We start from the raw sequence: 14637 nt of genomic DNA, 5'->3' as shown, positions 1-14637 counted from the left end.
CGCGCTCCTGCGGGAGCCGAGCGGCCCCAGCGCTGCGCTGTGCCGGAGGGAGAATTGTTGAGCGCCCTAAATTGAGTTTTAGGCTGCAGGTTTTTTTTTTGAGTGGGTCTTGGCTTTCGGCTCGCTTGGCTGATGAAAAATAATAAAAAGCAGTTCTCTTTTTGCCTGTTGCTATCGCTTTCTGTCTTTGCCAAGAGACGGCCTCTGCCAGGCTGCGGTGGAATGTGCATGGTCAGAGTTTGTAGGCTTCGTGTTTTACAGCCAAAGTGCGGCTCTGGAAGGGCTTTGGAGGAACGTAGGATTCCAGAGGTGGAGAGTGTGAGCCGTTTGGCTCTTTGGGTTCTCTGGTGGAGGATGTTTCTCATTGCTTGTTAGATGAGGCAACATAGAAAACTGCATAGCCCTCGGGTTGGACTCTGCTGTTTACTACCCTTTCATGCTGCTTGGCCAGGGAAGGTGTGTTCTCTGTCCACCTGTCCTGTTAGTCCCTCTGCCAATGTCACGTCCACCTTTTGCTTGGCCTGTTGGTGCCATCTGGGGACTTGCTGGGAACTGACGAGTGTGTTTTGTCACATCTACAGGTTTCAGAAGCTGCAGCTATTTGCTTGTTGACTAGGGGATTCTACCAGGCAGCTTTTCTTTTTCAGGGAATGTTCTTTCATCCTCCTCATTTTCATTCTGTGTGCAGCACACTTTGTTCTCTATCTGTAATGAAAAGAAGATTGAGTTTGTGAATAGGGAAATTCTGCTTAAAATACTCTAGTTGTTTAGCTTGCAGCTTCTCAGAAGTCTCTTGAATAGTGTGTTTTTAATGGCTCTGCTGATTTCTCCTTGCCCTGCAGCTACCCCTGCACCACTGCTTTGTATGACAGAGCACAGTCTGCAGAAGCAGAGTGAATTCATTTTTGATGGATTTCAGCTTGGCTGCTGTCTCCCTGTATAAAACTGTGAGAATTGTTTACCTGCTCTTGTTGAGAAGAATGTGTTGTGAGAGGCCCATAAGTGACTGATAATCGCAATTATGCAAAATCACAGTTTGTGCTTCTTCAGGAGAGCTGCTTAACAGTCATTTTGTCAGCTCTATCAGTGTTGCACAGCAAAGTATCCATTGTAAAACTGAATGTCTGTCACCTCTCTTGTCTGCAGACATGCAGTGAAATCTTTTCAAGGCATGCTTTTGGCAGGCAACCTGGTCTTAAGGGACTGACCTCAAGTACCCTTTGTATTTGTAGTCCAGTCTTCATTGTCCACTCTTCTGGAAAGCTGCTTCTGCTGAGCCACTCATCTGCGTAGCTCCTTCAAAGAGCTGTTTGACCCAGACTGCCTGAAGAGTTTCTTACATTTGAAATTTTTATTCTTCTCTTGATTCTGCTTAGCCGATTCATTTTGGTGTTCAGATCTCTGCTTTGGTAGAAATGTCTGTGGTATCTGTTCTGTGGTGCTGCTGTGCAAAGAAACAGAGTCTTTAAGCTCTATTTCTTTCACTGCGTATTTGCTGTGCCTTGAATACTGATTGCAATAAGGAACATGGTTGCCATTCGTGAGTGGGTGCTCATTTATGGAAGAAGTTTGGGGCAGAAATAGTCTTAAATATGATGGTGAGTTACTCTCTGAGTTTGTATGAAGCTGAGAGCTTTGTTTGAGGTATCAGGGTAGTGTAATGTGACTTGATTGGTCATCGGTGGTGGTGGTGGTGAGGATATCAGGGGAGCTGCAGGGAGGGTGCATGGCCTCTGGAAGCTGTGGCCCAACCTCTGCAGTAGATCCTTTTTTTTATGAAATGGCAGGTTTATATGGTACTTAGGGTCATGGTTTAGTGGTGGACTTGGCAGGGTTAGCTTTGTGGTTGGGCTTGATGATCTTAAGGGTGTTTTCCAGCCTAAATGATTTCTGCAGGATTTCCCATAATTTCAGTGTTTCTGTTTTAATGGGCACTTCTTCTCTCTGAATGAGGCATGTTCTTGGCATGGAAGAAGACAAGTTGAAGATTTGTGAAGGCTTTTACCTCTAGTAGTCTGAGCATATTTATTTTGACACATAAAATACTATATTCCCTGGTACTCTTCAGCGGCAACTTGCGATGTAAGTTGCAATGCAAGAGGCTGAAGGGATAAGTCATCATTAGATGCTAATTACTCATAGGTATATTAGTTTTGAAAGTTGCAAATTCAGTTCTTAATGCTCCAGGGAGTGATCTTTGAGCCTTGCCTCTTCACTGTGTATTTGTTGTGCCTTGAAGACTGAATGGATTTAGGTGTTCTGTAGGTGTGAATTGGCTCACTGGTGGGAGAAGCAATTCCTGTTCAGTTATTACAAGACAGGCTGGTTATTGGAGATGGTTTGTGCTTCTGCCACATGGCTATGGTTTCTCAGGCTTTCAGCTTTGGGCCATCATAGGCTTTCATTGTTGAATGGAGAACAGTGAGTATACATCACCTACCATTTGGGAACTGCCTGTTCCTAGACATAGTGCATGGAAACCTGTATGTCCTGCAGATCTGAGTGTGTTGTGCAAACTGGGCACTTTGTCTGGGGAGTATGTGCAGAGCTTGTATACCAGTCATTGCCAAAGTATAGTTAAAGATTTGGTTGATGAGTTATCTCTGTTTCAAGCTATTGTTGCGAAAGACATTTGAAAGTCTAAATTTTTTCTTTATTGACGTGTGTGTGTAATTTGGGAAAAGGAAGTGAAGAAGACTGGTTCATATTTTTATTAGGTTCATCTGTCCTTTTGCAAGACAGCAGAATTGTGTAAGCTGTGACTTGTTCTGGCTCAGCAGGCTTTCTTGGTTCACCCTTGTCTCTTTATTACACTATACTTGAATGGTGGAGAAAGTATTTTAGGATCAGGAGGGACTTTTCTGACTTGCAGTGTGACCTGCTTGGCAGACTTTTCCTGTCCTCAGAAATATCAAGTGTTGACCATGGAGTTGTGAAGGGACTGCACTTTCCCAAAATATGAAATTCCAAATGTGGCTTGCCTGATGCTTTCCAAAGGGTCTGATGGTAGAGTGGACAAAGTCAGGCTGCCATAGGAATGCAGGAGGATGATCATGTAGTCCAGTTTCTTGGACCAGGGATCTCTGCAGCTGCTTTGCTGATCCATAGAAAGTTCTCTCTCCTTTATTTGCCTTGCATCAGGAAGGTTCTAAAGGCTTCAAGTCTTGGCCTGTCTTAGCATCTCTTTCCCAGCTGATCAAGAAAGGTGATGGGAATACATGTTAATTATGAAACAGTGTCCCTATTCAGCACTGTCTCTTCTCTCTTCTGGGAAAGGGAGATTGAGTTGCCTCAATAGTAGAAAGAGGAGCTTCTGTAGAAGCTGGGAAATTGGTCTTTGGATGCTAACCATCTCCTTCAGGGTGTGCTGGAAATTGAGTCTCAGGAGGAGTCTTGAAGGACAGGACTACTCTGTGTCCGGTCAGTGTCATTCATGGCAGTTTGAAGCCCTTGTTCCTGAGAAGAGCTGATGGAGAGTGTAGTCTGTCTTCCATGTGACTTTCTCCCTCTGGCTCAGTTGGAGAGAGTGAAGCTACTCCTTCCATCCAGGAGAGGGTTCAAAAGGAGCTGGACAAGTACATTTCTTTACAGCCATTTCTTACTACCAGATGAAGCACAAACCAAAGTGTCTGACAATTGGTTGGGGCCAAACATTGAACACAAGCTTATGCTCTAAAGCAGATAAAGGATTGGAAGGTAGACCTCCAGAGCAAATGCTGAGATAACTTTTCTTTTGTGATGGATTGTCATGTTTTGGATTTATGATGTAGGAAGAGAATGGGATAATGCTGGCTGCTGTTATACTGCCTAGGAGCCTGTTTGGGTATCCTGAGTGGATCAAGGTATCTGAGATATTTGAATGGGGCATTGGTAAACACCAGCCCATGGGAGGGAGGCTACCAGCACAGTATGTTCCCTCTCTTGTGTACACACAATAGCTGAGCTTAGGGAGCCCAGGAAAAATTGAAGTTGCCCTTATGTAGTGTTTTGAAGCTTGATGTTAGATCCAATGTAACAATGGAAATAGTTTTCAGAGCTGCTCACTATCCTTTTTCTTAACAGGTGTCGGGGTGTATGCTGTTGTAAAGGCACCTGGAGGAGTCTGGAGCAATGCCACCACCTTCAGACATAGTGAAAGTAGCTGTTGAGTGGCCAGGTGCCAATGCCCAGCTGCTGGAAATAGATCAGGTGAGACCTGGTAACCAGATGGGGGAGGAAAGGCACCACAACGTTGATACTGGAATGTGGGAAGCATAGAAATGGGCAGTATTCCTTTCTGGTTGAGAGGAATGTGGCTACTGAGGACTCTCTTTCTATTTTAGAAAAGGCCTCTTGCATCCATCATCAAGGAGGTCTGTGATGGGTGAGTAGTTCTCTGGGAACCCTTGTGGAGAAAGTCTGTCCCCCTGAGAAATCTTGCTGGGGTACTGTGGAAAGTCTCTGCTGCTTGTTAATGTGCTGCTAGTATGATCCATGCTGCCTGCTGCCAGTTGTGGCCATGGAATGGGCTGGGGTTTAAATCATGAAGAAAAGATCTCCTGGAAAACAGGAGCCTTCCATCTTTATTCCAATTCTAAGTGTGTGTATATGTATGCCTAGGGTCAGTGCCTCTGAGGAATGGCCCATCCTGCTGTTCCTGAAGTGTAGGTCTATTTCAGATGTTCCACAAAGCTTGACTTAGAGTAGGCAGAAGTCTCTCATTCCCCTCAAGAGGAAGGTGTTTTCTCTTCTCTTTGGGAGATCTAATTTCCCCTGCTTAAGCTTTGCTTGAAAGTTCTTTTGCACCCTCCTAGGATCAAGCTCCATTTCCTAACTGAGAGCTGGAAGAGAAGGAAGAAGCTTATGTATCCTTCTTCTTTCTCCGCCAGGTGGTCATTGCCAAATCCCGAATACTACACCTTGCGGTATGCCGATGGTCCTCAGCTGTACATCACAGAGCAGGTCAGTGTGGGAGGTAGCAGTTTGCTGCTATCCTGGGTGAGAGTGCAGAGTGACTTGGACTAGTGTCATGGAACAGTACTGGTACTGATCTGGAGGGGTAACATCTCTGCTATCAGAGAGACTCAGCCTTGAATGGTGTCATTCAACCAAGAGCCTTGAGCTTCTCCCTTTGCATGCCCATAGGTGTGGGGACCCAAGGACTCAATGTCGGTATCCTCAGTAGGGTTGTGTGGTATAGGAATCCCTTTGCTTGCTGTGCACTGTAGATCCAGTTGCCTTCTTTTCCCCCTGCTTTTCTGCAGTTTAAAGTTTGTGTTTCCTTTCAGACTCGCTGTGACATCAAGAATGGAACCATCCTGCAGCTGGCAGTCTCCCCGGTAAATGCTTCCTCACATCCCTCTTTCTCCATAACTATCCATGTATGATAGGCTGTTTCTTGCCTCTCAGCCTTTCTTTCTCTTTCTCCCCAGATTGTAGGGGGTTACCTGTGTTGTGGGCCATTCTGCACAATGAGGGGCACACTGTTTTCCATCCTGGTTGTGGTGTGTGTCTTTCCTTTGGATGCTCTGCCCTTTTATAGGACTTCCTGTAGATAAATTCAGTCCATGTTTTTATTGCATCTCTGAGATTAGGATGTTGTGAAGCACCTGACAAACACATTGTCAGTGTGAGTGCAGTTGGTTTGGTCAGTCAGAAAACAACAGTACTGGTGACTATGCAAAAAATAAGAGACAAATCAGATGCAAAGAGGTTTGGTCCTGATGAATTCATGCTGTTGTGACTTCAGCAGTTGTCTTCTACAGACTTGCTGCAGTTTCCTTGTTACCTAAATTCTTAAATCCTTTTTGCGCCAGTGTCATGGCATAGAGCTGAGAGTGAGTAGAACTGGAAGAAGTTACTTGGGCAAGAGGAGGTTGAGAAGAAATCATTGGTCTGTGTCTGAGAAATCTTATAGAATGTCTTGTGAATACACAAAATGTGCTTGTGCTTCTCTTTGACTCTATGAGACATTTTATTAATATATTTCTTTAATGGTGTCACTTCTTATTTTGATCTATACCTTCACTCACCTCACCAAAACTCAAAACAAGCATTTGCTCCAATGTGTAAAATAGCATTGTACTCACCTCCTGCTTGGCTGTAACTGTTGCTGAGTGCAGCCTGTTATTTTAGTCTATCTCAGACTTGCTGACTGCTACTACTGTACCTGTCTTTGCTGGCAACTCTCTACCCTAACTGTGCTCTCTCTGCCCATCCATGGGCTTCTGATAGAATGCTGATGCTGGCAGAACTCAGGCTGCAGGTGACTGGTCTGTAACTGGCATCATCCCTCTTTCCTGCCAGTCTAGGGCAGCTCGCCAGCTGATGGAGAGTATCCAGTCACACAGTATGGAAGCCCGACTGGATGCCATGAAGGAACTGGCTAAACTTTCAGCAGATGTGACCTTTGCCACAGAGTTCATCAACATGGAAGGGATTACAGTGCTGACACGGCTTGTGGAGAGCGGGACCAAACTTCTGTCCCAGTAAGTTTCCTGTATTCCAGGACTCTGGGAGAGGGCCTCAAATAAGGGACTAGTTTTGCTTGCTGAAGTGGCATTAAAGAACTAACCTCATAGCAAATGTTGATCTACTGCAGCAAAGTCTTTCTAATCATTTGCTGAACCTCATGAGGCAAAAGAAGATACAGTTATGATGTGTGAAACCTGCAATGAAAGGTCACTTTGATAATTTAAATGACTTTGATTACCTTTGTTGTGTTCATAATCTCAAGGAGTTACTCATCTGCTGTCTGTGGGAGAAGGTATCGTATGAAACCCCCACATGTCACACAGGAGAACATTGCTCTAGAACTGGTGGCATGTATGTGCAGTCAGCAGCCAGCATGTTGCTGGTCCTTGTATAAGAAGCCTGTTCTTTCTTGACCTGCATGTCAAGAAAAGTTGCTGTGAAGGCAAAAGGTCTGTTTATCTTAGGGAGTGGAAAGGGCTACAAGATGTTATAGTAGAGAAAGTATCAGTCTCCAACAGTTTTCAGCTTTTGGTCTTTTTCTTCTAGTGGGACTGTCCTTTCATTACAGTTTCCCCCTGTCTTTCTGGTTACAAATACCCAAACGCCTGATAACGTCCTTCAGATTCCTGCCTGAGTCCCCTCTGAAAATTGGCACTATATTTGCCTCTTCCTGCAGAGCACAATAAGTGGTTTGGCAGTGTTTTGTTTTACCATGGTTCCTTTTGAATTTTTCAGTGAATATCATCTGCTCCTGGAGATCTGTTTTTCATATTAATGGCTCGTTCCAGGATAGTGATGTTCAAATGACAGATTTGAAGACATCCTCTATCTTGAAACAAAAAAAAAACAAACAACCCCAAAGCCTGATCTGGAAGTTTCCTTAAGCTCATTCACAGTGAAGTCTGATGCAAATAATTCACTTGGCTTTTCTACTGTAGTTGTTGTGTTTCATTGAAAGCACTTTTAAAATCTTGATGACTTGTTGTCATAACATTTATAGGTCATCTTTATTTTTCTCTGATGTTGAAATGTGTTTGTTCCGCTGACTAGCCAAGTGTTGATGCAGGAGGTTGTGAGTCTCTGGTGGCAGGACTAGGGACTTAATGTTGCTAGTGTTAATTTGTGCTTGTAATCAGGAAAAATAAGGTAGGATTTGACAAAACAGTAGAATTACCTGTATAAATGCATATACATTATTGCTCCCCCGAGCGCCAAACTCTGTTTTATTAGGAGAAGATGGTGACACTTTTCTCTTCCCCAGCTTACTCAGCCTGGACAGGCTTTGTTCTTGATACCAGATCTCTTGTAACTTCACTCTTCGCTTTCTCAGTTACAGTGAGATGTTGGCTTTCACCCTGACTGCCTTCTTGGAGCTCATGGACCATGGTATTGTCTCCTGGGACATGGTCTCGATAACCTTCATCAAACAGGTGAGTTTGGGTGAAGGGGGTGAGTGGATACTATTGATTTTTCTGCTTTAACACAGCTTCCAGGAAGAGGAAAATGACTCTGAGAAGCCAAGTATTCTCTGAGAGCACAGTGCACCCAGCTTTCTGAGCCCTGCCTCCCCTAGCCTGTCCCTCACCACAAGGGTTCCTGGATGGGCATCTGTTGACTTGCAGGTTCCTCTGTTTTCAGATTGCAGGGTACGTGAGTCAGCCTATGGTGGATGTCTCCATCCTCCAGCGGTCTCTGGCCATTCTGGAGAGCATGGTGCTCAACAGTCAGACTCTGTATCAGAAGATAGCAGAAGAGATCACTGTGGGGCAGCTCATTTCCCACCTGCAGGTGTGAGTATCCACCCAGCAGTGGTGTGATTTATATCAATTTTATGACTGTTTATTTGAAAATTCATCCTTTTATGTTTAAAACTCTTAAAGATTATATTTTGTAAGTGTAACTGATATGATACCTGACTTGAATTTTAAGATTTCTAATGTTTTTTTAAAAAATGTAAGATCTCAAAATAATTGTTCTGTGTTCTTAAGCACGTGAGTATATGTTTCGAGCAAATGTAGTTCCATTTGTGTTTGATGGCTTCCATTGGCTTAAGGGAGAAAAATCACTTGCTCCATACAAGTTTCAAGCTGTATCCACGTAACAGACTGTAGTATAACTAGGTTTTACAGAGATAGTTCCAGCATTGGAAACAAACTGTGGTGCTGCTGGGCTGCAATCTGCTCTGTCTTCTGGATAATGGACCCATCAGTCAGAAATTTCTGTCAGCTTTTTGCAAGCCTTATGAAGACTTGAACATCACAAATGTAGATTACATCAGTCCTACTTGTCTGTTGAAATGCAAGACAGCTGTAGTCAGTGTTCTCATGGTGCAGGCAAAACACCAAGCTGTAATGTTATGTACTGTCTGTTGTCTTATGATCCTTCCCTTTTTATCTCTGCAGCTCGAACCAAGAGATTCAGACATATGCCATTGCCCTGATCAATGCCCTCTTCCTGAAGGCACCTGAGGACAAGAGACAGGTTTGTTCTTGCCTTTTGACTTTCAACCTGAATAATGGTGGCTGGCTGGCTGTTTACTTGATGCCTCAGGAATCATACTGTCTGGGCAAGGTAGATCTCAGACCTTGCCAAGAACTTATGTGGTTGTTTCAGTATGGCAACACTGGAGAAAAAGTGCCATCCCATTAATAATGTGTCCTGGAGCACACATCTGTATTTAGGAGATGCTTAGAAAAGATTCTGAAAGACCTTGAGACACAGAAGTAATTCTTCAGACAGCATGGGACGTTTTTTATGGAAGTTAAACACATATGGGAGAGGTAGGCTGGGTAGAGTCCTTGGGGTTGTATGCACTTACTAAACAACATTCCACCTCCCCCCAGAATGGACATTTTGTAAGTCACAGGGGGATATTCATGCTGGCAAATGTGAGAAATGGAACACATGTCCTGCTCCGAGGAAAACCCCAAGACCTCAACTACGTGCAAAATGTGTATATGTGTGTATTGTGTGGCTTTGCTGTGTTAAGCCTTTCTTCTCTAGTGCCCCGTTTGTGCCTTATCTCTGGACTCCAAGCTAAATCCTGTCTGCTTCTCTTTGTGCCTTTTTTTGCTTTCTGCCAGCAGGACAAGCTGCTTAACCCACTAGACCTGCCCATCACTGTAAGTAACTCGAGCCTGGGGGCTGGTCATGCGGAACTGTAGGCATGTTAGCTTTCCTCCAGTTATGCCTCTTTGTATCCCAGGGGTGATGCACACAGGCTTCAGAGAGTCGATCAGCCTAGGGAGAAGGGTGGGAGGACTCCTGGGGATGTACTCAGACTGTGTAGGGGAGAAAAATCAGTGGCAGGAGAAACCTTGATGACTTACTATGCACACAAGATAATACAAGTGATCGTAAGAGGAAACTGGTACTACAAAACTGACCAGGTGAACCAATTGTGTAACTGGAACCAGTTCTTTAGCAATCTGAGTCTCCTTAAACTTACTGCAGCAGGAGTTTACATCCCAGATCTCACTTGTGTTAATGACAGTTTCATATCCAGCTGCATCTTTCTAAAGATAGAGCTGTTTGTGAGGAGCAGTCACAAAACTTGGTGCTGACTGGGCAATAGAGCACAAGTTCTGCCTAATCTATGACTTCTCCTTTATGCGAATTGTGGTGTAAGAATGTTTTTTGCCCTGTGCTCTCTCCGGGGAAATCACCACTCTTGTTAACTGGTTGATTTGGAACATTCTGTATCTTGAGATTCTGGTACAGTTTTTAGATTTTCCAGGTGGCATGGAGAGTGTTCCACTTTTGCCTTCGGGGGGAAACTGCCATCTCAATAAATGGTACATAACTTCTAAAATTAATGAATATGCTTAGCACATGAAAATAAGAAACAACACCCTCCTCCACTGGTAATTTGGCCAAGATACTAGACTTCATAGTGAAGAAGATTCCAAGGGAAATTTCACTTTTTTAATTTGTCCTGCTTAAATACAATCCACACGATCCCAAAGGGCCATGAAGATGATTAAGGGACTGGAGAATCTTTCATATGAGTAGAGCTTGAGAGGTTTGGGATTGCTCAGCCTCAGGAAGAAAAGGCTCAGGGAGGTCTAATCAATGCATATAGGTATCTGATGGAAGGAAATACAGAAGAGGGAGCCTGACTTCTCTCAGTAGTGCCTGCTGACAGGACAAGAGGCAGCAGGCACAGCTTAAAACCCAGGAAATTCCATTTGAACACACACACACACAGAAAGTTAGTATGAGAGTGGTCAAACACTGGAACAGGTTACCCATCAGTGGAGATATTAAAAACCTGACTCGACACAGTCCTGAGCAACCTTCTCAGTCTGGTGTTGCTTGAACCAGCAGAGTTGGACTAGATGATCTCAAGACATCTCTTCCAGCATAAATGATTCCATGGCCATGTCAAGCAGCAAAGTGGGCCTTACTGAACTCTCAGCAGAACATAGATCCCTTGCAGTGGTTAGACTCTGTGTGTGCTCGTGCTTCTTTCTATGCTGTTTAGACTTGTGTAATTGTCTTTGTCCTTCCCACTTTTTATCTGCTTCAGTCACCTGTTACTTCATCCCACGTACAAACTAATCCCTTCAGAGTAAAGGATTCCTTGCATGCATGAACAAATCCTAACGGCAGGCCTTGTCCTCTTCTCAGTGCTACATCTCACAAATAAGTGTTAAAAACAGTGACTCAGAGGGCAGTGTGTTATCTCTGAAAGCACTTTCTACTCCATCTAGATGCTTCTTAGATATCTTCCACTCGAGCACTGACTCATTTTGGTTGTAGCCTGAATGCTGCTAAACTTGCAGCTCTTACAGCTTGGTTGTCACTCAGCATATCACTTTCTTGGTTTAGGAGGTTTCTGGATCAAAAGTGATAATAGGGACTTGGAACAAGGTTAATGCACACATTTTACCAGATTTCTTATAAAGTCTGTCAAGGGCAGGGTTTATAGGAGCTGTTGGAAGAGTCTTGGATTGCTCAAAATGTACAGCTGATTGAGTGCAATTGTCTGAATCTCCACATCTACTCCCAGTTCTCAATCTGCACTGCACAGGAATGTGAAGAGATCTCAGACTGTCAGTCCTATTGGACTTCTTCCAGATGATATATTGCCCAACAGATTTTTCTTACCCGACGATTTTACTTGTAACAGCAAACTCATGATAATGTTCCATCTTGACATTAGCACTTGTGCACTCTCCTAGCAGGTGTAATGAGATCACTGGTATGTTAGAAAGTGCAACTTCACAATTTGAAAGGAAAGCACAGATTTTTGCAGATGCATGTGTAATTGGTGCCAGAACTGAAGGAAATCCTGCAACTACTGTGACTGCCTACGTGACTTGATGGTTGGGAAACCCTCTTCACCTGGGGAAGGAACCCATGCAGTAAAGAGGGAAACTGGAAGCTTTCCTCTAAGCATGAAAATTATTGCCTTGTATTTCTGTAAACTGAAATGCTTCTGCAAATTGTGCTGAAACTGACTTCTGATCATCTCTTTAGGAACTGAGACAAAGGAAGTGTAAATTTCAAAGGGAGAATTTTTGAGAGGAAGACATGAAACCTACATCCTCTAGCCCTTGTTATCTTGTTTCTATACCTTGGTATAGAAAGCTGTGGAATGCTAATTGGAGGAACCCCATGTAGATGACAGATTTTTCCTGGGCAACCCACAATATGCTCCCTGCTGCCATATGTCCTGATATTGAAGTGTCATTAGACGTTCAGTGTTAAGCTAAATTTGCTTCTGTGCTTTGACTATGCTAGTGCCTTTCTCCACATTAGTGATGTTTTGTAGGGGAGCCATCTATGAGTTGTGCCATGGTAAAGATGACCCTTGCATCCCAACTTGATGTTTGCTTTGTGGTGAGATGCCCTGCTAAATCGACAGTCTGTAGCAGAAGCACTTTGTTGTGTGCCAGTGCTATTTCCAGTTCATAGACTTCTTTCTTTCTCTCTTTTCTATACAATGTAGGCTTTTTGTTTATATTTCACTCATGTTGTTTCATTTCTAAATTCCACAACAGGAAATGGCTAATGCATTTGCCCAGAAGCACCTGAGGTCTATAATCCTGAATGTAAGTATGCCTGGAATGACAATTCTTTCTAATGTTCTCTCAATAGAGATTTGGCTTGTGTAGAGTGTAAATTCAACTGCCCTCGGGGCACTGCCAGGAAAGTAACTCTTTCAAAGGTGAAATTGGAGCCACTTGCTCAAAAAGGAGTTATCAGGCTGCCACTGTCTGCTGTTACAGAGCATTATCATTATGCTTCTGATGGAATGTGGAGGTTAAACAGCTGAATCTTCATCCAGAGAGATGTACCATGCAGCTTGGCATATGCCTAGAGCCAATACCTCAGATTTTATGGATATTTTCTTCATTTCTACCCTGTCCTTCATTTTACAGCATGTGATCAGAGGAAACCGCCCCATTAAAACAGAGATGGCACATCAGCTGTACGTGCTGCAGGTCCTGACCTTTAATCTCCTGGAAGAGAGAATGATGACCAAGATGGATCCCAATGATCAGGTCACTATTAGAGCTGAGTAAAATCTGATAGAATAGGATGTACAAGGGGCCTTATTCCTGAACTTCTTAGCTCTCTAGAATTTGGAGTAGATGGTGCATAAAGTTTCCAAACCACATTGTAGTGCCTGAGATCAGGGAGTTCTCATGAGTATCCTGCTGCATGCTGTGGGACTTTGAGGTGTAAGTGGTCACTGGAAGTCAAATACTCCTTTTTTTGATCAGTGTGATGCCAGCTGTCAAAGTGATTACCTCTATGGAGAGCACATCATTTTATCCATTTCCCTGCAGTATAGAGGGAAGCTGGGCATTGTTAAGGTGTCTGTTCCCCAGTTATTAGATGCATTGTAATCTTTAGTGAGAAATGCCTTAGCATTATCTAAATGCTTAGAAATGCCTTTATCTAAGCTTGGGGCAGATAAAGCAAAATGCAAATAAATATTTAGCATTACCCAATGTGCTGAAACTTGCCATTCTGAAACTGATTGCCTCTTCTTGTGTAGCGTTAATGACCTTTGTAGTCTCTTTATATTCATAGGGTGAGCTCTAGTGATTGATCATATTTCCATTTCTCTGCCTTATGTCCTTCAGGCACAGAGAGACATCATTTTTGAGTTGAGAAGAATTGCATTTGATGCAGAGTCTGACAGCAACACCGTCCCTGGCAGTGGAACAGAGAAGCGTAAAGCTGTGTACACCAAGGACTACAAGATGCTGGGATTCACTGTATGCATCTAGTGAGAGTGCTGGCTGTAAACCATGTGAAGGCAATCTAAGTGGTCTCCATTGGAATTGTGGGGAAATAAGGAACAGAAATAGCTGTTTACTTTACCATACTTCTGCGTCTGAGTTAGAAATTCAGCTACACTCATACTTCCAGTGAAGATCATTATGAATTTGCTGATTGGTTAAATGTCAGGGTTCATTAGGCACATTCTCTGGAGGTGTTTGCTTACCATATGCACCTATTCTATGAAGAACTTGGAATCAGCCTCTCTCCTAGAAAGTTCTGATAGCATTGTCAGCAAGTGTCCAAGGTTACCTCGTAGATAGATGTGAGGGAGTGCTTGCTGAACAGGTGGTTGCAAAATTTATTCAGCAAAGGTTCTCACAATTTCTTTGAGCTAATTTGGATTCTTTCTACACACTCTTTTCACAGAATCACATCAATCCAGCCATGGATTTTACTCAGACTCCTCCAGGGATGCTGGCATTGGACAACATGCTGTACCTGGCCAAATTTCATCAGGACACTTATATCAGGGTACGTGAAGCTGCTGATTTTTGCAGATGCCAACACCTCAGCGGCTGTTCTTAGTGCATGTGGCATGCTCTTCTTGTAGATTGTTCTGGAGAACAGCAGTCGAGAAGATAAACACGAGTGTCCCTTTGGGCGCAGTGCCATTGAGCTTACCAGGATGCTTTGTGAGATCTTGCAAGTTGGGGAACTCCGTAAGTACCATTATTACCCAGCTCTACAGGCTGCTGGGCTGATGGTTCTGGACATTGCTTACAGACTGGTCAATATTCACAAGCATTTGTACCTTGATCTCACTCCTGCCATGTAAGGACGGGGAGCCTGGAGTTGCAGCGTTGGTGCCTCAGTGATAATAATTGAAATAAAGTAAGAAATTTTGGTGTGGTCACTCTGGTTCTTCTGAAAAACTGACATAAGCAG

At 43.6% G+C, this 14637-nt stretch overlaps 1 protein-coding gene across 1 annotated transcript in view; it reads left to right on the top strand.

Annotated features, from left to right (window-relative positions):
• Positions 1-3590: 3590 nt before the first annotated feature.
• The window catches only part of ELMO2 (engulfment and cell motility 2), a gene marked incomplete at its 3' end in the record, with an annotated part of 14225 nt that continues 3178 nt past the window's right edge, over positions 3591-14637 (top strand). The window contains exons 1-15 of the mRNA XM_009080491.1: positions 3591-3677; positions 4063-4188; positions 4323-4363; positions 4869-4941; positions 5268-5318; positions 6286-6467; positions 7784-7883; positions 8092-8243; positions 8856-8934; positions 9540-9575; positions 12459-12509; positions 12840-12962; positions 13551-13685; positions 14119-14223; positions 14303-14411. Of these exons, the coding sequence (XP_009078739.1) occupies positions 4111-4188; positions 4323-4363; positions 4869-4941; positions 5268-5318; positions 6286-6467; positions 7784-7883; positions 8092-8243; positions 8856-8934; positions 9540-9575; positions 12459-12509; positions 12840-12962; positions 13551-13685; positions 14119-14223; positions 14303-14411 (1315 nt within the window). The remainder of the gene's footprint in view (positions 3678-4062; positions 4189-4322; positions 4364-4868; positions 4942-5267; positions 5319-6285; positions 6468-7783; positions 7884-8091; positions 8244-8855; positions 8935-9539; positions 9576-12458; positions 12510-12839; positions 12963-13550; positions 13686-14118; positions 14224-14302; positions 14412-14637) is intronic.

This window comes from Acanthisitta chloris, unplaced genomic scaffold (assembly GCF_000695815.1).
Source record: "Acanthisitta chloris isolate BGI_N310 unplaced genomic scaffold, ASM69581v1 scaffold41888, whole genome shotgun sequence".
In the NCBI taxonomy this organism is placed as follows: Eukaryota; Metazoa; Chordata; class Aves; order Passeriformes; family Acanthisittidae; genus Acanthisitta; species Acanthisitta chloris.
The sequence above is the reverse complement of the archived record's forward strand: the minus strand, read 5'-3'. Positions and strand labels throughout refer to the sequence as shown.